Below are 26,565 nucleotides of genomic sequence, written 5' to 3' on the forward strand. Positions count from 1 at the left end.
GTCTACATATGACCCCTTCTCACCCCGCACATGGCGGATTTTATCAATTGGCACAGGCAATTAGATCGCCTGCGAGCGAACTATTTAAGACCGTAGCCCCTTAGTTTCGCATGGCATTCCGGGATCGGTCGTTCTCATACGGGCCCATCCGTGGCATATCCGGTACTACATCTCCCATCATACCGTGTGCTCTACTTCCTGGTCGATACGAGGATCTCTGGTAGTAATAGTACTCTTCCTCCATCTTCGCTAAAGAGCCATGCCAATCGCAACTACACATCCCAGAATGCTCATCAGCATCTCTTGTCCCACCCTTCTCAGTCACCCTCCCTGCTGTAAGGCCGAAAGGAGTAAAATGGCTGCCACAGAGACCGGGCCCGAACACTTTCGATGGCGATCGCCGCGCCTCCTGGTTTTGTGCTGAGGTGGGCGGGCAGAAGGGCCTAGTTTCCCGGTGGAGCCGGGTAATTACGGAAAGGGTTTGGGAGGCATGTTGGGAGAAAAGCAGATATTATGATCGGAGTTGGGGGTGTAGAAAGCGCCATTGTAAGAAAAGGAGATATTAGGTGTACGCAATGCAGGAGCGAGCACTAAAAAGATGGGTATGGGTCATTTTGGGCTAACGCAAGAGAAGGTTGTGGGGCGAACCCGTTAGTTAAGATGGGGGAGGGGAGGAAAAGGTTGGGGGGAAGTCAGGACCGATTAGAGATTTCACCTCGAAATGGAGGTAGGGCACATAGTAAGAGGGAGGGAAAGCACTTGATGAGCTCCCTGACTTATAGGATATCTCATTTGGAAGTGTGGAGAGGAAGCAGATGGTAAATGGAATACGAGGTTGGTGTTGATGGTTTTTGGGACTTGCATATTTCGGGGACAGGTCCCATTGATCAGCTCACCGTTTACCTGGGAAGAAGAGGACATGGAAAGGAAGCATACCCTTACTTTTGTGGTATGTGATTGATATGGAGGACAAGCTGGATTTGGGGTCTACTAGTCTGAAGGAGGTGGGTGGATGTCTTAATGTCTCTTGAGGACCCAGAATGAGGTTTGATTGGGAGCAAGGATTGGTAACCCAGTAGTCTCCATATTTATAACAATTGTAATTTAAAAAATCTAGAGGAAACCAAATTACCTATTTGTGGTTGAATAACCTTTGACAGAATTCTTAGTATGGCATTTGTCAGGGCAGTGATTGTGGTGAGAAGGGGATTAGGACACAATATGGCCACAGAAGAAGCAAATACTGAGCACAGGAAGCTGCCTTGCATAAATCATATTGTTTAGTTTGTATGATTTATTTTTGGCTGAGGTTTTCAGGTCCCCACAGCCTATGCATCATTATTTTTCCTAGATAAGCATGAGATTAAGTAAAAGATCTTTTGTATGCAAAATATTATTAAGATGTGTAATAATAACAAATTATATAACAGGTTGAAATGAGATGCAGCTCTGGTCAAAGATACTTCTGATATCTGAGAGTTGCATTAGCACAGGACATTTACTAATGAAGTATCAAATTATTGATAACTAAAAACTTGACATGTTGAAACTGATTGCCTAAATGCTGATCAATATATAATACTGTTAATAGGTAAAGGAGAGTCTTAGTAAATGGTTGGAATATCATGTCTTAAACAAGGTGAGAATGTTGGAATTTTAAATAAGCACTGAGTACAATGGGCAGATTTCTGTGTGGTCTTAACTTGAAATGCAGAAAGTGCAAAGTGGAGGCGCAAGATTTGGAAAGAGTAAAAGAAAACCGGTCAGCACAAACAAGTAAAGCCCCATCTACGGGATGCAGTCAGCACACAAAACCATGCACCCTCTGGTCAGCAGAAAAACCTCTCCACGGAACCAGTCCCTGGTGCCCAAAAGATTGGGGACCTCTGCCTTGGAGGATCTTAAAGAAATACTACAGAGCAGTGCTGCAATGAATTTTTAGGAATAAAGTAACTGTTAATTAAGGAGTTGGATAATTGACTTACTAGGTATGTAAAATAAACATGGTTTGGTAGCTCTGTCATAAGATGAAAGGCTGGCAAATATCTACACATCTGCCAGATAACTGGTTCACTAAACATAAAGAATTGGGAAATAACAAACCTATTTGGAGCTAGCATATTTTTTCCTCATTAAAGGTGAGAAAGTCAGGTGTTGAATATTTTCATAATTCAGGATTCAAGAACCTTTTGCTCTCTCAGCTTTCAATTTTGAAGCTGTCCTCTACCAGTGATACAATTTCTTAGGCTTCATTCTCATTGCTTTCAGAGGACTTTCCAGATATGCTGTTGTTTCTTGATGTTCATTTTTCTATAGGTATCTTTTAAAAAGAGAAATGGACCAAGCCTTGAGAAAACAATTGGGGGGAGAGATGGGCAAATATTGGGAAGTTACGGGGAATTGCAAGATTTATAAAAATAGAGAAAATGCCTTTCATAAAAAAATGGTATGGCAGAGGAAAATTTGATGGATGGATAGTTACAATAGGAAAGGATTTAGTTGCTTCAGATATAGATGTAGGAATGTGAAAAATTAATCACTTAAGGGACCATGAGCACTGAAATTTAACCTCACTATACATAAAAGCTAATGCTTTTTCCCTTAATATATTTTATTTGATAATGGTCTGTTTAATCAATTGTGTTCTAGCAGCTTACCATGACATTATCAGATTCAAGACAGTTGCTGTACGTTGTACCAAGAATCTCCACTGAGATCCTATCTCAGTAGACTTAAATATAAGACAATGAGTAATTTCTTTACTCATTATGGCAAGAGGACACAACTTATGTTATCTTAAGGCCACCAAAATTTTGCATGGAATGGTGAGAGCCATACTTCAAAAGTGGGTATTTGTTTTGGGATGGCAGTTCAGGAGTTTCTGTGGGTGAAATGGCCTTAAACGGGTGCAAGTTTTTAAGTTATTCATTTCCCCCCCCCAGTCTAAAAAGGGGCAAGGTTTTTTTTTGCCCCAGTCACTCTGGGGAATTGTGGGGCCAGCAGCTGAATAATAGAAGGCCATCCTTTTTTTCATATGTAGCTGCTTTACGAAGCTAGAGCTTGTACATAAATGAGCAGGTAGTTTTTCTGCTTTGACTAAGTCTGAAATTATTGTCTGGTTTAAAGTTGCCATATGTTTGATACTCTTTCCTAGTGATTTTCATCCACTTTGTTTGGCAAACAATTAGAAATACCTAATTAAGAATATACTTTTTTAAAGGGAGGCAATAACTATAATTTCATTTGCCTTATTGCTTTCATATTTATGAACGGTCTAGATTCTGTTTTGAATGATGGGTTTCAGGCAAGCTTTTGGGAAACTTCTAGCTTGAAGTTCAAATAAAAATAGAAGAGTTCCTTATAATACCAGTACTTAACTCTGGAATCTCATTAATCTCTTGTTCCTCTCAGCTTCTAGGATTTGTACCGCTGCAGACATGGAAGAGGAGAATCAGCGCTCACCAGTCAGGGAGGGTTCTGCACATAGTGGTGAGAAGCCAGCCAGTGAACCTTCCCTCGATTCGGATTGGGACCAATCAGGAACCCTCTGTATTGGCCACGTTATCATTTTGGTAATAGCTGCTCTATTTATCAAGAGATTGTGGAATGGTGTGATGGATGGGGTGTTTCTTACTGGTGCAGCACAAAAACTCATAGTCATAGGGAAAGGGAACAAAATAAACTGATTCATATTAGGGTAGTGCGCAGAAAGTGATTTTGTTCAAAATTAATTTGTACTGCTGCTGGTACAGACAACATGATGTTCTTTATGTAGTCACAGGTCTTTTAAATTTTGCAATAAACATGACTATTCCTTGTACTCTTGATCTAAGTGTTATCTGGGTTTCTACAAACAACTTCATTTATAAAATATTTCTTTCTTAGTTTGTAAGATGCCAGTAAGGTATTCTAGCACAGGAAAAATATGCAGTAAACTAGAAAATGCCATGGCAATTGGAAGCCATCATGTCTCCTTATGATCTTAGAAAATCTAGGCATCATCTTTCATTTTTTCCACAAATTAAAATACTGTTCTGCATTTTAAGAACTACTGAAAATTGAACTTGATAAGATGCTTTAGAAGCAGCTGGAGTTTTGTACCAGGAGCCTTATTTTGTTCTTTTTAGCATTGCTATTGCAGCATTAGGAATACCCCAGTAGTAATTTTTAAGCCTCCTAAAAATTAAAAAGCAAACTTCAAGTTGCACAAAATATTGGGGGGGGGGGGGAAGAACCTTATATTTCTTGAGTATCTCAAAGCTTAAGAAGACTTTTTTGAATCTAAGATTTTCAAGGAATCAGAATAAGATGACACTTCATTGCTGAATAGTATTGCAACAAATGCAATAGTTAATCAATATTAAATAGTTTGTCACATGCAGCATCTAGCATATTGCTTAGATTATCAAAAATGGAACAAATCTAGAGTTACTCATTTAAAATCCATTGAAACAAATGGAATTTTCAATAAAAAATAAACATGTTTGAAAAAAGGAAATGCAATTTTGTTAGTCATGTTAACTGAAAATTCATAGATTTCAATTGGCTTTCTTTCTAAATTTGATTCAGTCTTGATCCAGTCAAACAGGCACAATGTTTTCCTTTTTCTATTTTGTTATATTAAAGGTGGGAAATAAATAGCTAGAATTATATGAATCTAAAAGCTAAAGCATAGGTGTAGGTATAGATAGATAAACAAGGTGGTTTCTCTGTAATTTTCTTTTCCTAAAAACAGCAGTTCAAGGTATTTAAAGCAAGAACAGAGCAGCAGGAGCTATCAAGGAGGCTTTCAGTTCTCAAAGTAATGTTATTTTTGACTATTTATTTTACTAAATGTGAGTGCTACTGAACCTACCCAGTGTGATGGCTGCTTTTGTCCATGGTAAATAAAATAATAATAAATAGTTTCTAAAATTTTAACAATTCTAAGTTTAAATTACAAGATGGCACAACCACTGAAGGGCATGCTGATAACTCAGATTTAAAATTTTTAAAAAGCTAATTTTCAAAAAAGAAATAATCTGACAGTCACTCTGATTCCAAAAGGAAACTATTCCATAGTGTTGCTGCCGTATCTGAGAAACATTATTGCTTAGTTTCACCTCACCATCAGTTAGATTTTCATTAGGTAATTTTAAATTGAATGCTTGATTACATCTGTAGAATTCAAAATATGTTAATAAACAGTCTTCTAAGAATACAAACAATAGCTTAATAACAGTGTCATTTCCATTGCATCTTAGTATCACAGCGCTCATTCTTTCTCTAAGGTAGGTTAACTGGGAAGGATATCAATCATAATCATCCAGTGACTTGATGGTAATTCAGATTTCCCTTGCTTTATTTTATTTTCAGTTTTTGAACCAGCATGCAGCAGAGTCTTGTGGAATGTTTTGTTATAATTAGATTCTTAGATTCTTAAATGTTTAAGTGATTTCATCACTGTATAGATCTTATTGAAATACTGGTGAATAATTAAATGTACACCTCCCCAAGGTAATTTTAAAACAGGCATAAATTTTGTGCTGCTTTCTTCACATTGAGCTTCAACTCCCAGCAACCCTTGCCTGAATAGCTATCATTTTTAAAAAAAAGGATATATAGAGGGCAACATGTTGCCCATCTGTGCTTTGGAAGGTGCCTACTCTGAGGATTACCATTTGAGTTTCTTTAATATAGTAGAAAGAGCTTTGTAGGCCCACTGGGATATATCCTGAGTATACTGATAAATGTTTTGTCTTTAGTAATATATCTGTATTGTACCTAAAACATACTGAATTTGGACTAAGTTCCAAAGAATTTTGAAGCCCGTATGGCTCTTCTGTCACCTTTGTAGTTATTTGTGTTCTCTAAACAGCAACTCTATTACTGATGGGCCTTCCAAAGCAGCATAGAATGGGTCTTTCTTGATGCAGTGATAAATAATTATTTACCTTTTTATACTAATTTTTATTAACGTTTACAGATACAAAGATAAACTAATATAAACAAAAAAATATAACACAAAAAGAAAAAAATGGAGAGAAAAAATTAGTAAAAAAGAAAAATATATAAGAAATGACTTTCCCCCTTGGTCATGATTAGTATAAACAATCTCAGTAACCTCTAATTCTACTACAAAAGTTTAACCTTGATTATTAAACCGACTTAATATTCCTTTCTTTGTTTTTAACAATCTTGATTTTTAATTCCTCTAAACAGCATCCTAGAATTTGATTTCCTTTCATTTTCTCTTTGTCTTTTCTCAGAAACGCCATCAAAACTTTAACATGTCTTTTGTAAAACCAAAATAAGAAAGTTATCCAAGTCATTCTTCTGGTTTGTTCTTTATACATCCCTTTTAATTATTAAGATAGCTTGCTTCATTTGCAAATCCAATGTAACATCTTTATGTCATATATTTGCTTTGAAACTATGCATTTTCCCTTTTTTTTCTTTATCCCAGGTCAAGTGTGTATTTTTGTAATTTTTAAAAAAATATAGCAACTGCCTTTTATGCAGGAAAATTTTTGGAACAAAATCTCATGATACGCTGTGTTACCTGGTTATCTATCTGTGTCATGCTGTCACTTTCCCAATTTAAAGAATTCTATCAAACAATTAGTTTTCAGTGCTAGTTTAATTTTTCTATGATCAAAAATTATTAGAACTAGAAATGAGCACCTGATTTTAACTGTATTAAAATTAAGTTACGATGTGGAGGGAATGCATCTCTGAAAGATGCTTCTAAGGAGATATATGTCCATGAGGTTATGTTTCCTGGAAACAAACTCCATTTTAAAAATGATCTTCTAACTAAACTTTTTAGGAACCTGTAATGAATGAAATGTGTCCATGTCGCAAGTTCTTTTAAGTACACCCAATGGGCTCAAAATACAAAAGAGCCAGTGCAACACAGGCCCTAGTCAACACACAAACACAGCATTAACAAGCTATTACTCTGCACCATTACTCCGTTCTTCCCTACTGCTATTACTACTCCAACTACTATTCCTTGTAATACAGGTAGTCCTCAACTTACAACTATTCGTTTAGTGACCATTTGAAATTACAATGGCACTTATGACTGTTGCAACATCCCCATGATCATGTGTTCAAAATTTGGATGTTTGGCAACTGGCTCATATATATGACAGTTGCAGTGTCCTGGAATCATGTGATCACCTTTTATGATCTGACAAAGTCAATGGGGAAGCCACATTCATTTAACAACCATGTTACTAATTTAACACTGCAGTGATTCATTTAAGAACTGTGACAAAAGTTTTAAAATGGGGCAAAACTCATTTAACAACTGTCTCACCTAGCAATGGAAATTTGGAACTCATTTGTGGTTGAACTCAAGGATTACTTGTACTGCTAGAGAAAATTCTTTCTAGCTACTTTATTCATAAACACACCTCTCTCACACATACCACCACACTAGCTTCTCCTTAGCACAATTTTTATAGCCAACATTGTCCTGCTGGCTGGGGAGATGTGTTAAAGAGACAGGGTGAAAGCAGCCCAGGTGCCAGCTATTTTCTGGACAGCCTGTCCTCTCACGGTCCTCAAAGCATCTTTCAGACTATCTTGGTATACGAAGACTTATGCTAAAAAGAATACCAAAAGGAACAGCTCTGCAATCTTGAAGCAGTAGAGTAGATCAAATGGACTCAGACAATTTTGTGTCTAGATTAGGCATAAAGTTCAGTTCAAAGTTAAATCAATAGTATTAAGGCAGAATTTTTGCTGCAAGTGTCATGGCTATTAGAATTCATTTTTGTGCTGAATGGAACATATGGACTAGATTAGAACATAGAACATAAACCATAGAATAACAGAGTTGGAAGGAACCTTGGAGGTCTAGTCCAACCCCCTGCTCGAGCAGGAGACCCTATACCATTTCAGACAAATGGCTGGCCTGCCTCTTCTTAAAAGTCTTCAGTGATGGGGTACCTACAATTTCTGAAGGCAAGGTATTTCATTGGTTGATTGTTCTCACCATTAGGAAATTTCTCCTTAGTTCTAGATTGTCTCTTGTCTTGCCTTCTGGTGCTTTGGAAAATAGGTTGACCCCTCTCATCTTTGTGGCAGTTCCTCAGATATTGGAACACTGCTATCATATCTCTCCTAGTCCTTCTTTTCACTAGACTAGACATACCCAATTCCTGCAACCATTCTTCATATATTTTAACCTCCAGCCCCCTAATCATCGTTGTTGTTTTTCTCTGCACTCTTTCCAGAGTCTCAACATCTTTTTTATATTGTGATGATCAAAACTGAATGCATTATTCTGAGTGTGGTCTTACTAAAGCTTTGTAAAGCAGTACTAATATTTCATGTGATCTTGATTCTATGCCTCTAGTACTGCAGCCTAGGATTGCATTGGCTTTTTTGGCTGCTGCCGTACGCTGTTCGCTCATATTTAAGTGATTGCCAAATCACATAGAACTCCAAAATCCCTCTTACAGTTACTGGTATTGAGCCAAGTTTCACGTAGTCTGTACCCAGACAATTGGTTTTTCTTGCCTAAGTGTAAAATCTTACTTTTCTCTACATTGAATTTCATTTAGTTAGATAGGGTCCAGCATTCAAGTCTGTCGAGATCCTTCTGGATCTTGAGCCTATCTTTTGGTGTGTTGGCTATTCCTGCCAGCTTAATGTCGTCTGCAAATTTGATGAGTTCCCCTTTTATTCCCTCATCTAGATTGTTTTTGAAGATATTGAAGAGTACTGGGCCTAAAATGGAACCTTGGGGTACCCCACTGCTTACTTCCCTCCATGAGGATGTAGTTCCGTTAAGAACTACACGTTGAATACGGTTTGTCAGCCAGTTACAAGTCCATCTGGTGGTGGTGCTGTCTATCCCACATTTTTCTAGCTTACCAAGAAGTAGGTTGTGGTCTACTTTGTCAAATGCCTTACTGAAATCTAAGTATACTATGTCCACAGCATTTCACTGATCCACTAATTTAGTCACTTTGAAATAAGATTTGTTTGGCATGATCTGTTTTTGACAAACCCATGTTGGCTTCTGGTTATAACTTTGTTTGCTTCTAGGTGTTTGAAGATTTGTTGCTTGATTATCTTTTCTGAGATCTTCACAGGTATTGATGTCAGGCTGATTGGTCTGTAGTTTCCTGGATCTGTTTTTTTTTTTCATTTTTGAAGATCTTTTCCATTTCTGTTCAGCTCTTTTCCATTTCTCTTCAGTTGTAAAAGATCCAAGACTGATTGAAGACAAACTTAAAAAAAAATAAAATTGGATCAGCCTTAGTTGCCTGAGCAAAGTTCCTATCACCTGTAATCAAATGAATGTTAATTTACAAGTCTGACTTTAATACAGATAGTCCTTGACTTACAATATTTGTTTAGTGACTATTCAAAGTTACAGCTGCACTAAAAAAAGTGACTTAGGACTGGTTTTCACATGACCGTTGTAGCATCCCCATGTTCACACAATCAAAATTTGGACATTTGGCAACTGGCATGTATTTATGACAGTTGAACTATCCCAGGGTCCTGGGATCACCATTTGTAACCTTCCCGGCTTGCTCATGACAAGCAAAGTCAATTGGAAAAGCCAGATTCTCTTTAATGATCGCATGATTCACTGAGCAGCTGCAGTGATTCACTTAACAACTATGGCAAAAAGATTGTAAAATGGGGCAAAACTCACTTAACAATTGTCTAGCTTAGCAAGGGAAATTTTGGGTTCAATTGTGGTTGTAAGTCAGGGACTACCGTAGAAGAATTTAACCATTTTTTTATAACTCATAGTAGATTGTTTTTCTTATGATGTTCCATTTCTTATATATATGTGAATTGTTATAATGTTCCATTCCTTATAATATATATGTAAATTTCATTTCTGATAGTTTCTTGCAATACAATAGCTGATGTTTGTTTTATAATTGTGTAAAGAGAACCTTAGGAATGAAAAAGAGATTACTTGCTTATACCTTTTATTTATTTTGTGTGGTGGTTGTATAAGATGTGCGCCCCTTTCAGCACTTGGCTCTCACACAATTCTTCCTTGTAGTGGTGTTCAGTAATCACTATAACAATATGCTTATTATATTTAATTGATCTTTTGGCAATTGCCACATTTGATGTTTCACAGTAGCTGATAACTGTCTGTGTCTCCTGTCTTCACAGAAAGCTTTGCAGCAGGCTGTGGGCAGTGGCTTAGCAGGGGAACTGAAAGATCCGGCTAGTGAGAAAGGTACTAGAAGCCAGGATTGCAGGGTAGTATCGGCATCCGAGTTGTCGACCTACATCATTAGACTATAGAAGGCCATAGAGTTAGAGCTGTATCTCCCATAAATTGTCAGCCCCTAGAAGGAAGTGCTTGTTGTATGCAGCCCACAGTCACTTATTTGTGAGATGAGCGATTATATAAATCAGTTTAATAATTCAGTCTTTAAAATTAGATTTTCTTTCCTCAATTACCACATTACTCTAGATCAGGGGTAGGCAACCTTGGCTCTTTTATGACTATGCTGGCTCAGGAATTCTGGGAAGTTGAAGTCCATGAGTCATAAAAGAGCCAAGGTTGCCTATCGCTGCGACTAGATATTCAAAAAGTTTAAAAATTGTTTGATTTGTATCTGCATTTCTCAGTTTTTTCAGAATGCTTTCATCATACCTCCCAAATGCAAAACAATCAAAGTAGTAAGTGTAGAATGTGGAACTGTGGTCCTCCAAATTTGCTAGATTTCAGTTCTTAGCAATTTTATCAAGCATGGCCATTGATGAAAAATGTGGATACAGATGTACCTCTGATGTAAAGGTGGATAATTTCTTTGCATGAAAGCCAATATATGAAGGCTTCTAGAAAAAACATGCCTGGCAGAGAGAGATGGGCTACCATCAGCAACTCTATATAGGTAGTCCTTGACTTATAACCATTTGTTTAATGACCATTTGAAGTTATAATGACACTAAAATCAGTGACTTATTGTTTTCACACTGTTGCGGCATCTCCATGGTCACATGATAAAAATCTGGACACTTGCAACTGGCATGTATTTACGACTATTGCAGTATCCCAGAATTATATGGTCACCTTTTGCAACTTTCTGACAAGTAAAACCAATGGGAAAGCCAGATTCACTTAAGAGCTGTGCCACGAAAGGTCATAAAGTGGGGCAAAACTCAACAACTCTCTTGCTCAGTAACAGAAATTTTGTGGTCATAAGTTGAGGACTACCTGCAATCGTTTTTATAACAATTTCCCAATATGCTCAAAGCATTCCCCATCTGCCACTTTACCATTCTTACATAAAACAGATACTACTTTCTCTCTTTATAACAGATGGCAAATTGAGAGATAATGTCTTATTTCAGGCCATTCAAGCAAATTTGTGACTGTGCATGGATTTGGGGGGTCTCAAGATATTGATCAATAACTTTAATGGTAACTTAAAGGTCACTGAAAAATTAGGCATAACTAATTGCTGTTAAGCCATCTCGGTTCTTTTTTTAAAAATGCACAAAACCAAAAGGAAGATGCTTGTGCATACCTGAAACCCGCTGATTCATAGATTATGCAACACCAGCCTCCATTGATATTCTTAATATGCAGGCTGTATTTGGAATTATATATTATATGAAGTCAGTTGTATGATGACATACTGTAGTCCAGCAGTCCCCAGCCTTTCCAGTTCTGCGGACTGGCAGCAGCGGTGGTGGCAAAAGGGGGGGCAGGGGATGGTTTTGTGCATATGTACAAATGGAGCTTCCTGCACTTGCCTGCTGCTTGAGCAGCCTGGTTGCGAACAGGCCACAGATCAGTAACTGCAGATCAGGGGTTGGGGACCTCTGCTCTAGTTGGTTATAAAATGTACACATTTTTTGTTTTCATTTTCAGATGCAGAATGCAAGTGCACAAGTCAAAATAAATGGTGTTGGAATTCTAGAACTGAAGGTTTTGGAGGAAACTGGCTGGGAGCTGGGGACTCTGCCTTGGCCTATGATAGAAATGGTCCAATGGGTGAGGTATGTTGCAATCTCATGATTATTCCTATTATGATGTAGAAAATATTGGCGAACCAAACATATATAATTGAAGAGCTTTACAAATATCAGTCATTGTATAGAAATCCTTGATTAGACTATATGTATCCTTGACAAACAACCATTTGTTTAACAACCATTCAAAATTATGATGGTGCTGAAAATATAAAACTTATAACCAATCTTCGAATCAACCCTGTGGTTTTGTGATCAAAATTTGAACACTTGCCCACCAACATAAATTCATGATGGTTGCAGTGTCCTGGAATCACATGATCGCCATTTGTGACTTTCCCAAGAGGCTTCCAGCAAGCATATCATTCACTTAATGTCCATGGTGATTTACTTAATGATTGCAATAAAAAGTTATAGTACTTAATAACTGTATCATTTGGTGACAGACGCTCCAGTGCCAGTTGTGGTTGTAAGTCAAGGACTACCTGTATAGGCACCTCCATCCAAGTTTCATTTTCCAAGTCATTGAATAGTGCGCTTGTTATCTTTGGGAGGAAGGCTTCATTGTATAGCATATGCAGATGTTCTATGGTGATAATAGGCCGAAATGGTTTCTTTCACATTCACTTCTTTTTTCATCATAGAGAGAGGATATATGGCAGGCATGTCAAACTGCCGGCCCGGGGGCTGGATGCATCATGCCAAAACCGTGGCTACCTCATTGCCGGCAATGGGGAAAAAGTTGCGATATGTCACGTGACATCGCGAGTTTGACATGCCCGATATAGGGGGTTCTGGTCTGTTTTTATTGCTGATGGTGCCAATTTCCATTCTTTTAGGTTTTACAGACTCCTTCCTCTGGTATAATGCCTGGCTTGGCTGGAATATTGAATTATCTAGACTGGCCATATCATATGCCCCAAGAAGTCGAGAGCTCCATAGATGCCCAGGCGGTTTAGTAAGTGAGAATCTTCTCAGGCTGCAATCTTGCAGGAAATGAAGTGCATGATGCCACTGAAATTATCATATGAACTTCATTAATAGCTTGGAAATTAATCTGCTTTAAGAAACTCCAATAAACTGCCTGGAGGGCTGTGGTACCATTTAGAGGGCTATGGCTGATCATTCGTTTAAAAATGTAATGAATTAAACATTGATATAATGGAACCATCTCCCCCCACCTCCCGACAGATGGACTGGAATTCCCATTATCTCAGCCTGTGGGTCCTATCTGTCTCATCTATCTATCTCCCATTATGGGAGTTACAGTCTGACACATCAGGTCAGTACAATATCAGATTGGGGATAGGCTGTGATAGAATAACAATGCTTACCAAATAAATTCAGAAATGTGTGTTATATAAGTCAGGGCCATTTTAGAATTATTATTGTATGGATAAAAGTAGTATTGAAGAGATGAAATGGCAACCCTGACAGCCTTCTAGGGACCCTTATAGATCTGGCTCATCTGCATTCTGGACTGAGGTGCTTGGAGCTTCTGCTGGGTGCATGATGTTTGTTTTATGCCATCTGTTAAGGGTTTATGTGGGTTGTAATTTTTAATATCTCCTTGTTTTGCAATATGCCCAGAATCAGCCTGGAGCAGGTAGTGCCTAAATAAAACAAATAAATAATAAATAGGTCTTGATATCAATACATGATTTTCTGTATTGGCAATTACAGTTTGAATGGAACACAGGACTGTACCTAGTATATTGTATATGACTGGTCACTTAATAGCAGTTCAAAGTTATGACAGACCTCCCAAAGCTACGTATAATCTCCTTTTGAAGTTACAACTGCTGCAGTGCCCCCATGGTCATTTGCCTTATGACTGATTGATTCCACCCACCTCTCTCCCCCCCCCCCAATCCTGCCCTATTGAGACCTCACAGCGATTAAGCCTATTCCCCATGCCTCCTTGAAGCAGCTGACATTTTAAGAGTGCTGACAATTCCTAGTGAAAAGGAAATGGCTGCTTTTAAAGCTTTTTGTCCTGATCAGCTGGCTGTTGGGAGGCTGCAAATCTTTTCTGAGTAGGCTTTGATGAACCAGCTGCCTGCAAAGGCAGCAGTTTCAGGAGGAGCTTCCCAAAATCAGTCCCTCTCCTAGAAACCCACATTTCTTCAGTAAAGAAAACAGAAAAAAATTGGGGGGACAGTCTTGTTGATCTTTTTCCCTCCTCCCCCCCCCATTAGGTATTGAAACTAAACTCTCCATTTCTATCCTCCAATCTCTGCCCTCCAATCTGTAAGTTACTTATCTTGATGAGTGATAACACATGCAGCAAATGGCCAGCTGCTGCAGAAGGTGAGTCCTTGAAAGGCTGTTTTCTGCTTATCTGACTCGCTTTAGAAGAGAGCTAGGACTTTTCTAAAGCAGGAGGCAGGTGTGCTCTAGCTGCTGAATTGAACATTGAAAGCTAAGTAAGTAACTTACAGATTTTGCCACCCTCTTTCCAGACATACAGTAAAGTCAGCAAATTAGGTGGTCAAAAGGGGTTGTGACTGATTGGGGAGAGACCCAGTTCACAAGTGTGGTTTCATTGCCCAAATACAGAGCTTGTTTGAAAGCTTTGGAACGTGATGTTGGGCTCTAATTTAGCTGGGCTCTTTTCCCCCCCCCATTGGGCTGATTTTAACCTTGCAAAATTTTTGCTGCTTGTCTGCCTCCTTTATGGACCCAGCTGCCCCCCCCCCCAAATAAGGCACCCTCTACCCAGCTTAACAACCTGCATGTTTGTTAAATGGGAGCATCAGGGAGAGCAGAGAACGGGGTTGTCTCACTTAACAGCTACCCCCCATAATGAACCGACTTTATTTTAGTTGTAATTGAAGACTACCTGTACTATGATTTTAGGAATTTCAACCAATTGAAAACCCATTGAAGCATTTCTTAGATATGCCCTGAGATGCCTTACCAACATTATTCTTCAGATGTATTATACTATTTAAAAGTCCTTTATGAAAGTTGCTCAAAATTTAATGCCTTCCACATGGCAAATTTCAGAATTTCTGACTATTGGCTAGTCTGGCAATTGCTATGAGAATTACAGCTTGAAACATCTGGGTTGTTTCTCTTCCCTTGAAGGTGTTGATTCTGATTAGGTTAAGAATCTGAGTGTTGTGTTCTGATATGGAAGATTTAATATCTTTTTAAAATCTGGGTTTGCAGAGCAGGCATCCTAGTCACTGCAAGGGAAATACTTGAGACAACTGCTTTTGAAAAGAACAGTGCTGGAGATGTTGATTTGCTGGATTGACTCCCATGTTATGATTGAAAGTAATTTAGGTTGCAATTGCTTACTTGCACTTGGTTTTTATGTCCACAGTCTTTATAAATCACTGTTAAATAATTTGTGTTAGAAGAAAAGCCAAGAGAAACAGGTTAGAAAATCTGTGGTCAGGACCATTTTACAGATTTTTTTTAAAATTTTTTATCTGTTTGTATCCTTCCTTAATTATTTTTACAAGTAACTCAAGACAGAGAACATATCTAACACTTCTTCATTCAATTTTCCCTACAACCACAACCTTGTGAGGTGAGTTGGGCTGAGGGAGGCTGACTGGCCCAAGGTTACCCAGAGGGCTTTCATGGCTAAGGTAGGACTCAAATTCATGGTCTCCTCACTTTTAGCCTAGTGTCTTAACCAGTAGAGCAAACTGTCTCTCACCAGTTAGAGTACACTGTTCTTTGTAATCTGTTCTTGTTTGGTAGTAGCAGCAACATGTTCTAAAGCGATGTTTTTAAAAGTTGGCATCTTTAAAATATGTGGGTTTCCACTCCCATGTTTTCCAGGGAATTCTGGGAATGGAAGTCCACACATCTTATGTTATTTTTGAAAAACACTGGTTTAAAGGGAGAGTAACAATTATAACTACAAGTCCTGATATACGGATCTGGATTTAAATTTCACAAGATGCTCAGGGGGAACCCTCTCTTACTGAACCCTCTCTTACTTTCAGCTTTATGTCAGCTGAAAGACTGACATAAATCTGCATTGCCTTATTACTTTGTTGGTGAAGTTCTGATTCTGCCATCTGTTAATTTCAGATGCTCATTGTATCTTCACTCTAGCAGCTTCATTGCCTCTTGCTTTCTTGGATCTGAAGAAGCCACAGATTCCAGCTAGTTATTATATCCAACTATGTCCTACTTAGGAGAAATGTTCCAGGATTCTGTTGGCTGCAAATCCTAATCCTGAAGGCAGAGGTAATGGAGGAAGGAGATAGTTCTTAAGTACACAAAGTCAAAATATCTGATTTGACCTGTAGAGGTCAGTGAAGATACAGCTGTAAATTGATTCAGCTCTCTAATAAAATTTATAAAATGCTGCTCTTGGTAACTAATGCATAAGTTCCTATTTCAGACTTGGCATTACATTAAGACTTCTGTGCATGCTAGGATCTTATGTTATAAAGGGTTTCTACCTTTTGAATTTTTTAAGGATTAAAGGCTAGGAAGCAGCAGACTCTGAGTTCAAGTCCTGCCCTTAGCCATGAAAATCAGCTGGGTGACTTTGGGCCAGTCACTCTCTCTCAGCCCAAACCACCTAACAGGGTTGTTGTGGAGAAAATAGGAAGAGGAAGGTGTGTTAGTTATGTTATGGCTTTGAGTTGTTTGTAAAAATAATAAAGTGGGCTACAAATAAATAAAATAAACATGGGATCTCTGAAAGGACAAATAGACAGAATATCTTAATTTTCTTTATTTCTCAACAGTGGAGATGAAGATATAGAAGAAGTGGAGCTGGTGGCTGAAGTGCGACTGGAGGACATTGGTGCTCTCTCAGGCATCTCCAGAAGAAACCTGTCCTGGAGGAGGCAAAAGGCTGGTGTGTGGGTGTGCTTGTGTATGCATATGTAAATGAAGATAGAAATATAGATAGCTCTTGACTTACATCTGGTTGCTTACCAACCATTCAGAGTTACAACAGACCTTCTCAGGAGTACATATGATGCAGTTCCAAAGTTCTCATGACCATTCTCATCCCCTACCATGTGGCTGCATTTTGGGTGCTTAGCAATCGGCCCGTATTTTTGATCATTTGCAATGTCTTGTCGTCACATTTCCTTATTTTAACAACATTAACCTGATAGTTAATTCCAGGTTTTGGGAAAACTAGCCTATAGCAAACCATTGGCTCATTTTAGGACCCTTTGCTTTACCACTATAGCAGTTGCTTAATGACTGCAAAAAAAAAAAAGTAAAAGTAAAAGTAGATGATGACCAGCTTTATGATTATTGTGACTTAGATTGTGATGGGTATGCTTTGTTATGGTTATAAGTCACGGACTACCTGTATGGACAAAAAAAAGAGGGAGAAATCTTCAAGCCTTGTGTTCCTACACATTTTGTTGATCTGGAGTCAACAATTTTATATTATGGTCAGGGAAACTAGGTTGGCAAGCCTAACAGTGAGATACAAAATGTGTTACTTTTTCAGTCCCTTTCTCCAGTTCTGAATTGTGTATGTTTTCACATAAGAAGCTAAATTTTCAAATACAGGTAGTCCTCAACTTGCAACCGCAATTGAGCCAAAATTTCCATTGCTAAGCAAGTCCACTGTTAAGTGAGTTCTGCCCCATTTTACGATCTTTATTACACAAGTTAAGTGAATCATCTGGCTTCTGTATTGACTCTGCTTGTCAGAGGGTCACAAAAGGTGATCACATAACCCTGGGACACTGCAACTGTCATAAATATATGCCAGTTACCAAACATCTTAATTTTGATTATGTGACCACGGGGATGCTGCAATGGTGGTAAAGGTGAAAAATGGTCATAAGTCACGTTTTTAGTGTTGTAACTTCAAATGGTCACTAAATGAATAAGTCAAGGACTAACTGTATATGTAGCCCAGATTTTTTCTTTTATATGGGAAATCTTCCAAAAATACACAAGAGATATCCTGACCCCGGTCCCTCTACTTTCCCTGCCTGCCAGCCTAGAATTTGAAACTTCTACTGGTGAGAGGCTCTGCAATAATACTAAGTTTATTGCTGCTTAGTCCAAGAATTAATTTGTCAGAAATTTAGATTTAGGCTGTCATGTTTAGGAGCAGCTTGTTTAATGGACTAATAGAACACAACAACCTTCACCAATGTGGTGCCTTTCAGTACTGTTAGACTTAATAATGTTTAAAAAACAAGTTATAAGAGTTTATTTCTCTTATAATGCAGATTTCTTTTTAAAATGAATTTGGTGTGTTTCTAATAACTTCATTTGCTTTTACAGCTTGCCTTGGATCATCTTCCCCCTGCTGGAGAGGAAGCAGAACCTCCCAAATTGGTCACTCCTCTGTTTCAGAGCAACCCTATGTTCTAGACCCACATAGAATTCTCCCTGTGCATAGAACAGACAGGGCTACTTGGACTTCTGATTTAGAAAGAAGCGAGGTTTTGCAGTCCCCTAAAGCAGACAGGACTTCTTCACCCTGTTTGGCCATGACTTTGGGAATTGGCATGGGAGTTTCCACTGGGGGACAACAACGTCCACAAAGTGCTGCTGGTCGAGAGTCTGAATCTCAGCAACGGTCCCAGCCACCACCTGGTAGCTCCCTGGATAAGGCTGATTCCAGCACCTCTTCTTCATCCTCTTGCTCTTCATCCTCTTCTTCCATGTCCTGCCATCAAGGACTGCCTGGTGAAGATGGTGGTTCCTCAAATCCGTGCCCCCCCATTCACTCCCCAGACTTAGATATTTATGATCCTTTCCACCCTACGGATGAAGATAATCTCAATGGTGATTTTGGCTTTGGGGATTCTCCCCATAAAGAAGCAGAGGGTGGGCGGCACGACCAGAAATACGATCCCTTTGATCCCACAGGCTCCAACCCCAGCTCCTCTATTAGTACCCCTTCACCGGAGGAGGAAGAGGAGGAGGAGGAGGAGGAGGATGTAGATGATGACCATGACCAGCAGCCGCCAGATATGTCACATAGCATCAGCCGCATTTCAGAAACATTGGCTGGAATCTATGATGAAAACAGCTTGAGCCAAGATTTCCCAAGCTCAGAGAAAGGACAAGAAGATTCAGAACCAGAAACAGAACCTAGCAGAGGCTATGAGACTGAGGCAACGTGCCCTACTGAGACTTCTGAGGGCAAAGGGCTTCCTGGTGCTGATTCCACCCTGCCTGAGGAGCTACCCTCAGATCAGGGAGACTCTAAAGCTCCAGAACCATGCCGCCGAGTATTTGTTGTGGACTTGGCTCCCAAAGGGCGTCTGGATGCTGAAGCCAAGACCCCACTGGAAGGGAAAGTCTCCTTAGAGGTAGTGACCGTTGGAAATGCTAAGCTGAGAGGTGGAGAGAAAATGTCAAAAGGAGGTGGACATCCTCGGGCTGGGCGCAGATCATCAGTGGAATGGGATGGAAGTGGTGGCGGTGAATCAGAAATCGAAGAAGGTGAGATTGTCCAGCCGGAGGACGAGCGGTATAGTCCCATTCGATTGTTTCGAAGTAGATGCCGGCCAGCTGAGCCACGAACTCTCCGGGTAGTGGAAGGAGATGATTTTCTATCACTGCATGCAGACTCTGATGAGGAGGGAGCTTTACAGATTGATTTTAATGAAAACCAGCCAGATCCTCGTTGGAAAGGTGTGGATTTGAGACGGAAAATCCTAACCCAGCGGCGAGAACGCTATCAAGCCCCATCACCTCTGCCTCCTCCACCACCTCCACCTGCCCCCAAACGCCCTGCCTCCAAAGCTCACTCTGGTTCCAGTTCTGGTTCATGTAAAAAATCAAAAAGAGAACGCAAAAGATCAAGAGAATGCAAGGCATCGAAAACCAAGGAGACATATGGCTCTTCCTGGAACCCAAAGAAGAAATCAAAATCGCGCTCAAAATCCAAAGAGCGTCGACATTCACACCACAGGACCTCGAGGTCCCGCTCACATCACCGAACGTCTCGCTCCTGGTCCCCTTCAATTAGCACCAGCCTGTCTGCTGTTGGATCTTCACATACTTCAGCTGAGCGGCACAAAAGCAGACGATCTAAGTCAAAGGAGAAACGCCGTGGCCATCGTTCTCGGTCACGTAGCAGCAGCCGTGCTCACCGCAGTAGGCACAAAGACAAACATCGTGGGGAAGGTGGCAGAAAGAAGAAGAAGCGCTCTCAGTCTCGCTCACGCGAGAAGCATCTCTCCCATCGGTTATCTAAAGACAAAGAGCGAGAGGTCCACCTTCTGGAGGAACCCAAGCCTGAAAAGGCCTTGATAGAACGACGGAGAGATGCAAGAACTGTGGTGCCACCTTCAATCCAAGATCTCAATGACAATGATCTCTTCACTATCAAAAGGACCATTACTGTCAACCAGCAGGAGAAAATGGAGACACTTTTGGAGACACCAGAGAGTGCTAAGAGAGAGGTGCTTTATGATTCTGAGGGCATGAGCTTTGATGCTTGCTTTTCAGATCGTGAGCCTGCTGAAGAATCCAAATCTAATGCAATGCGGCTAAATCCTAAGGAGGATGCAATTCCATCACGTAAAGATAAAAGGCCTGAGGAGGACACCAAACAAAAGATATGCAAGGAAAAGGAACGCAAAAGACCCTATCTAGAGGACCGCCCAGCTGCTCGAGAGAAATACAAAAAAAAGCTGAAGGAGGGGCCTCCTAGTTCTGAGCAGCAAGAATTACCCAAGATAGAAAAAAAACCCAGAGCTGACAGAGACAAAACAGGGAAAAAGATCAAAGCTGGAAGTCACAAAGAGAGTAGCAAGCTGGGATCAGGTCGGAAAGTGAAGCTCCAGTCCAAGGTAGCTGTATTGATCCGGGAAGGGGTGAGTAGCACAACATCAGTGAAAGAAATGGGTTCTATTGGTGTAAAGTTCAGCAGAGACAAAGAGAGCCGCTCACCATTCCTCAAATCAGAGGAGAAGGTGTTAATGGTTGGGGCACCAGCAGCAGGCCAAGGTGAAATGACTGATGTCAAAGAACAAGGCTTCAAGCCCAAAAAAGTCAAAGGGCTAAAAGCCAAAATGGGGGTGAAGAAACTGAAGGGCATCAAGCCAAAGGGTGCCTCAGAGCCCAAGAAAAAGAAGAAGCTCAAAGTGAAGACTGGGCTGAAGAAATCCAAAGCAGATAGCTGCAGTCAGGGTGCAATCAGCCCTTTGAGGGTGAAGGAGGAGCCTTCGTGGTCTGGTTCGGAAAAATCGGGAGGCACAGCCAAGCCACCAAGTCCTCAGCCATTGGCCCCAGGCCAGGAACTCACACCTGATTCCCAGACAGTGGACAGCAGCTGTAAGACACCTGATGTCTCTTTCCTTCCCGAGGATCCTCCTGTTGAGCAGCCCAGGGTGCCAGCTGATGAGCCAGAAGCAGACAGTTTGTCTGAACCCAAAGAGGAACAGCCACTGCAGCAGCCACCCCATCCTCCCCGTAGTTTGCCCCAACCCCCTGCTCCTATGTCATGGAATCTGCAGGGGGGAGTAGACTGCACTAGTGGTGTATTGGCATGTAGGTATCGTGGTGGTGTGTATGTGTTTGTGTGTGTTGGGGGAAAAGTCTGTTATGTGGGGGTTTGGGGGGAGGGAGATTCCAGTTTTATTGCAGGTAAGGTTATAGTATGATTCTACAAATCTCAGACCAAGTAAAATGTTCCAAAAACAACATTCCTTTTTTTTTTTTTTTAAAGGAGTTTTATATTGTGGGTTTATTTGGATTTTTGCTTAGAGACTATGAACAGGCTGATTGATCAAATTCAGTTCAGGCTTGGGTATTTGTTGCTGTTGATTTTGACCAAGTGTTTTTTGCTATCTGGAAAATCCCTGAAACATAAGCTTAGGAATCTGCACTGGGAATCCAGTTATCAAGATGAATTACAAAAACAAGTTAAAGAAGGAGAAAGTTAATAAGTACTTCTTTCCTCTTACCATCTTTGTAACACTTCAGTATTGAGTGCCTTTTTCAGAATGTAGTTTTGACAATCACCAATGTAGAAATAGTGGATGCTGAGCTCCCCCTGATGGAAACTGAACTAAGAAATAGTTGGTTTTTGTTTGCAGAACAGCAAGGTCATTATTAAGGTATAAATCTTTGTGATGTATGATATTCAGAGGATCTCCCAGTATCCTTAATGATATCTTGAAACCTGCTGGATGAGATTGACAGGCTGCCATGCTGGGAAGAGGGTGGCTAATAGGGATATACAGCACTTTGAATGCAAACGTGCTTCACAGAGGATGTGAAAATTCATAGCTCAGTTGTGGGCACCTTTTCCTGGGCTTGCATATTATTTGTGCAATTCCCCCTCCCCCCCCCAAAAAAACAACAACATACGAGAGTTAAGGAAGCACAGCCATGCCTGTTCCAAAGCAACTTTTTTGCATGCTGTTGATATCTCTTCAATTCAGGCATGTATTCTCTTAGGATCATGCTGCTAACATGATTTTATGAAAAGATAACATATTTTTTTAAAGGAAAAAAGAAATCATATGCTGATAGATGTGGTTACAATCTTACCCAATGACAAGTCTTGCAATCTTGCTTTCCAAGCGTAGGATAGGGCAAATTAAGGCATACAGTCTGAGATGTGGTATTTGTGGCAATGGGCTATAAACAAATATAAATAAAATAATAAATGTCCTGCCATGGCTGTGATTTGTATTTCAAAATGTAGTCTGAGATGGGGCATAGGCACTTAATTATCTGCTTTCCACTTCCATGCTTTGGAACTTTTGTCTAAGACTCTTGTGTTTTACTTAGTGACTGCCCTGCTCTTCAAGATGGAAGAGGCCAATCTTGCAAGCCGGGCAAAAGCCCAGGAACTCATTCAAGCAACCAATCAGGTAATCACAAATTCTGACATTTGCATTATTGAGTATGAATGGCTGCAAAGTGTGTTCACAGCAGCTAGGAGGGTTGTTGTTGTTGTTTTTTGTTCTCTACTCTCAAATTCTTGAAAGATCAGGCTCCAGCGGTTCCCCTTGAAATTTTGATAAAGGTTTCTAAAACATATGTACCATTTTGTAATAATATGGTACTAATTGTTGGAGGTTTCATCAGAAATTGCTGTTCTAGAAACCTTGGCAAAAAAAAACGGATGTGAGATTCTCAAGGATGTGTGAATTCATCATGACACAGACAAGTCTGGCACAATGGGGGGTGGGGGTGGGAGGGAGAGGGGAGGCAGCTTCAAAGCCCAGAATGCTATGTATTGCATTTCCCTGTAGGAGCAAACCTGCTGTCTGACACCAAGGTTAGCACCCTGAAAACAAAGAACATCTGGTTACCTTATCTTACGTTTAATGCTTTTTTTCCCTGGTTCTCATGGCTGCAGGGACAATTTTAGAAACCTGTGGGTGTTTTTTTCCCTTAAAGCTTACATGAAATAGGCCTTGACATTGATCCACTGCTGAGGGATCAGAGCTGCTTTTATCTAGAATAACAATTTCCCCCCATTTCCTAATTGGCCACATAATGATCTCTATGGCTTCACATGTTTTCTGAAACCTAAGAGAAAAACATTTATGTAATTTGAAAAAAATCCTTCTTTTGAAACCAATATGCATGCAAAAGTTGGATCAATAAATTATTTTAAAATATAATAAATACACTATTGAAATGGTTTTCCATAGCTTGGTGGCTTCTAGTATGTTGAATTCCAACTCCTGTCATTAGACTTGCAAACCAGTCTTTTTGCAGGATACTGACTGGACAAGGCTGTTGTCAGATACTTTTTTACTTTGAACTAAAATAATACCCTTCCTTTCCAGATAAAAATGTGAAGCACTATGGTAAATATAAATTGCAGAATTTCTCCTTGTAATTATATGGCATTCTGGAACTATTTCAGAATTAAACTCTCCTTAATAGTTGTCAACAGAAGTGATAAAATATACGTTTCTTTTCTCTTTCCTTTGAAATCAGAATTGTGGTCAGAATTTGATATTAACAGATATATGTACATGGAAGGAAGGACTCCCTGCAAATTTTATTCTGCTAGTCGTTACCCACTATAGGGGGCAAGTGCTCATCTCCGTTTTGAGGCCGTTGTGCCAGTGCTGTCCAAAAATGTTTCTGCGGCCATGTGGCCAGCATGACATCACAGAACCTTAACCCTAACCTTTCCCACCAAAGTGAAAACTACCTACGTGTATTTACATGCTTTTGAACTGCTAGATGGGCAGGAGCATAAGTACATGGATGTTGGAGAAATTTTCAGAATGAAGGATTCCATATTAAGAGTTAGATTTATTAAACAACCTGAAAGCATATTATCAGGATGAGGATACAGCATCTAGAATCCTTCACCACTGACCATATTAGCAGCTGCTAGGAATTGCACCAGCAACATTTGGAAGATTGCTGGTTCTCCCTTCCCTTCCCCCAGCTATAACTTCAAAAGAAATGTCAACTCTGCTTATTAATTCTGCAATATCCAGTTGTGCCCAATGGGATCTTCTGGCACACCCAGAGAAGGGAACTCACAGATTATGGTGACTTTCCTGTATATAGGCAAGTAGACCCATTTATCAGCTAGTTTCAATTTTGAAGTAATGAGATTATAATATTCTGCTCTATAGTATGAAAAATTGAAAATATGGAATATATTATAGTAATTGTGTAGCAGGCCAAGAATTTTATTTTTTTTAATCCCAAGCCAACCCATTTTAACCATGTTTTGTTTACTCTTCTTATTCCAGATCTTGACCCACACCAAGCCCTCAGCTTCCTTAGCTCCTCCTCAGCCACCGGCACCACCCACTCATCCGCCTGCGTCACACCTAGCTGTCCCACCCATTTCCTACCATTTGCAAGGATCAATGCCTCTAGGAGGTTGTGGTTCAACTCCTAGCACCCCTACAGGGGGATTGCCAGGAACGTTGAGCCAGGCTTCAGCAGGTCCTCCTTCTGCTGGCATTTTTGCTTCTTCCTCTGGCACCGATTTGGGCAGCACCAGTTCTGAAGGGCGCGGAGACAGCGATAAGGTAAAAGTCTTTGGATTGAGACACCCATCTTTTCACACTTATTATGCAGATCAGTTACGAACTCTGATCCTTCTCCATGTCTAGACTGGGGAAAAATGGACAGCTGAGCAGTGACTGCTCTGTTGCTAGAATCTGCTCTAGCAGAGGTGCACAATGTGAGCCTTCAGAGCAACATGTCTCTCCACCTTCCCTCATAGGCTTGCTTGCAACTTCCAAATTCAGGTGACTAAAGGAAAAAAGTATTAAATACATGGACATTAATTACGAACACTTTAGTTTTCAATTAAATGTGAATTAAATTTAGTTTTTGTCCATGTTTTTTCCAAGCGTCGTCCGTTTTTTTCTCTCTAGACCCCACTATACTTAGCCTGAGAAAAGTAATGCATCCTTGCACTTGATACAGAAACCACTGACTCTGCTGCAAGATATCTCTTTGGGACCATAATCACATTGTAAAACTATATGTGAAGGAGATCAGATGATTGCCAGACTTTGGGCTTGGAGTAAAGAAAGCCAGGGCCCTGTTTTCTAGCTGGTCAACTTTGGAATCTTGCTACTGGGGACTGAGAAGCTTGATCATCCTAAACCTATTTCATGCTTTGCTGTCATGTTACCTTGCTTATTTCTCCTACACTGACTTCTTTTGACTGCCTTGCCTCTGTTCCCTTTTTCAGTATCTGAAAAAACTTCACACCCAAGAGCGAGCAGTGGAGGAAGTCAAGCTAGCCATCAAGCCCTATTACCAGAAAAAGGAGATCACCAAGGAAGAATACAAGGACATCCTGCGCAAAGCTGTCCACAAGGTAAAGCAGTGGCATCATAGAGGAAGGAAACAAGGGCAAAAATGTGAGCGCAGAGCGGACAGAGTATTATGGGAATCACTTTCTTTTCTTTCTCATTCTTCTTCCTCCGCTCCCTTTTAGATCTGCCACAGCAAGAGTGGTGAAATCAACCCTGTCAAGGTGAATAACTTAGTGAAGGCCTATGTCCAGAGGTACAAGTACTTTCGAAAACATGGACGGAAGATGGATGAAGAGCAAAGGCCTCCCAAGGAAATGGGGGGACCGGACAAATCTGGCTTGCCCATGCCCCCGCTCTGATCTCCTCTGAAGAAAAAAAAAATCACAGCAGCCCTTCTTTATGCAAATTGGCTTGGCTGAGCTCCCCAGCCCTTTCCCTGTCACTGTGTGGGGAAAGTGGAAAGGGAGTTGGAGCGATACATTTTGTTTTGGAGGGGTGGCATTTGTAGAGTACAGTTCTTGTGCATCTGCTACCTGCCCTGGAAATCTTTCCCTTGCCTTTCCTAAATACTTTCACAGATTTGGCCACAAGATTGACTTGTGTTTTGCTCTGTAAATACCGATGGCAGAGAATGGGGCTAATTTTAAGTTTCATCACTCTCAAGCACCCATGATATCTATGGGTGGATGTTATTCCTCTGACACGCCTAGTTTTTACTCATTTAGCATGTTTTTGATTTGATGGTGTTATCTTTGCCCTCTCTCGTCAATGGTCATGAAATGGCAGCACCATGGTTGACGTACAGATGGCAGTTTCCTGTCATCCTGGACAGGCAAACACCCCTTATTTTCTGCTTCCAATTGTAAGTTTGTCTGTCATACTCTTTCCCACCCTGTTTATCTTCATAAAACTGCATTTAGCCATCTAAACTGGG

At 40.2% G+C, this 26,565-nt stretch overlaps 1 protein-coding gene across 1 annotated transcript; it reads left to right on the forward strand.

The window, feature by feature from the left end:
* The first annotated feature begins 1,970 nt into the window (after nucleotides 1–1,970).
* Nucleotides 1,971–26,565, forward strand: SCAF1 (SR-related CTD associated factor 1). The gene is made up of 11 exons (XM_015810196.1): nucleotides 1,971–1,988; nucleotides 3,412–3,572; nucleotides 10,141–10,207; nucleotides 11,855–11,982; nucleotides 12,795–12,913; nucleotides 16,677–16,789; nucleotides 18,193–21,417; nucleotides 22,666–22,748; nucleotides 24,606–24,890; nucleotides 25,565–25,693; nucleotides 25,814–26,565. The coding sequence occupies exons 2-11, from the start codon at nucleotides 3,438–3,440 to the stop codon at nucleotides 25,988–25,990; spliced, it is 4,461 nt and encodes a 1,486-aa protein (XP_015665682.1). The 5' UTR covers nucleotides 1,971–1,988; nucleotides 3,412–3,437; the 3' UTR covers nucleotides 25,991–26,565.

Source organism: Protobothrops mucrosquamatus, unplaced genomic scaffold (assembly GCF_001527695.2).
Source record: "Protobothrops mucrosquamatus isolate PMUCROS unplaced genomic scaffold, P.Mucros_1.0 scaffold7, whole genome shotgun sequence".
Taxonomy (NCBI): Eukaryota; Metazoa; Chordata; class Lepidosauria; order Squamata; family Viperidae; genus Protobothrops; species Protobothrops mucrosquamatus.

Excerpts from the sequence above, each read along its gene's own strand:
- SCAF1 (XM_015810196.1), top strand. The coding sequence starts at position 3,438 with ATGGAAGAGGAGAATCAGCGCTCACCAGTCAGGGAGGGTTCTGCACAT. Across the intron at positions 16,790-18,192 it reads CTGGAGGAGGCAAAAGGCTG|CTTGCCTTGGATCATCTTCC; the intron begins GTGTGTGGGTGT and ends TTGCTTTTACAG. Across the intron at positions 25,694-25,813 it reads TGCGCAAAGCTGTCCACAAG|ATCTGCCACAGCAAGAGTGG; the intron begins GTAAAGCAGTGG and ends GCTCCCTTTTAG.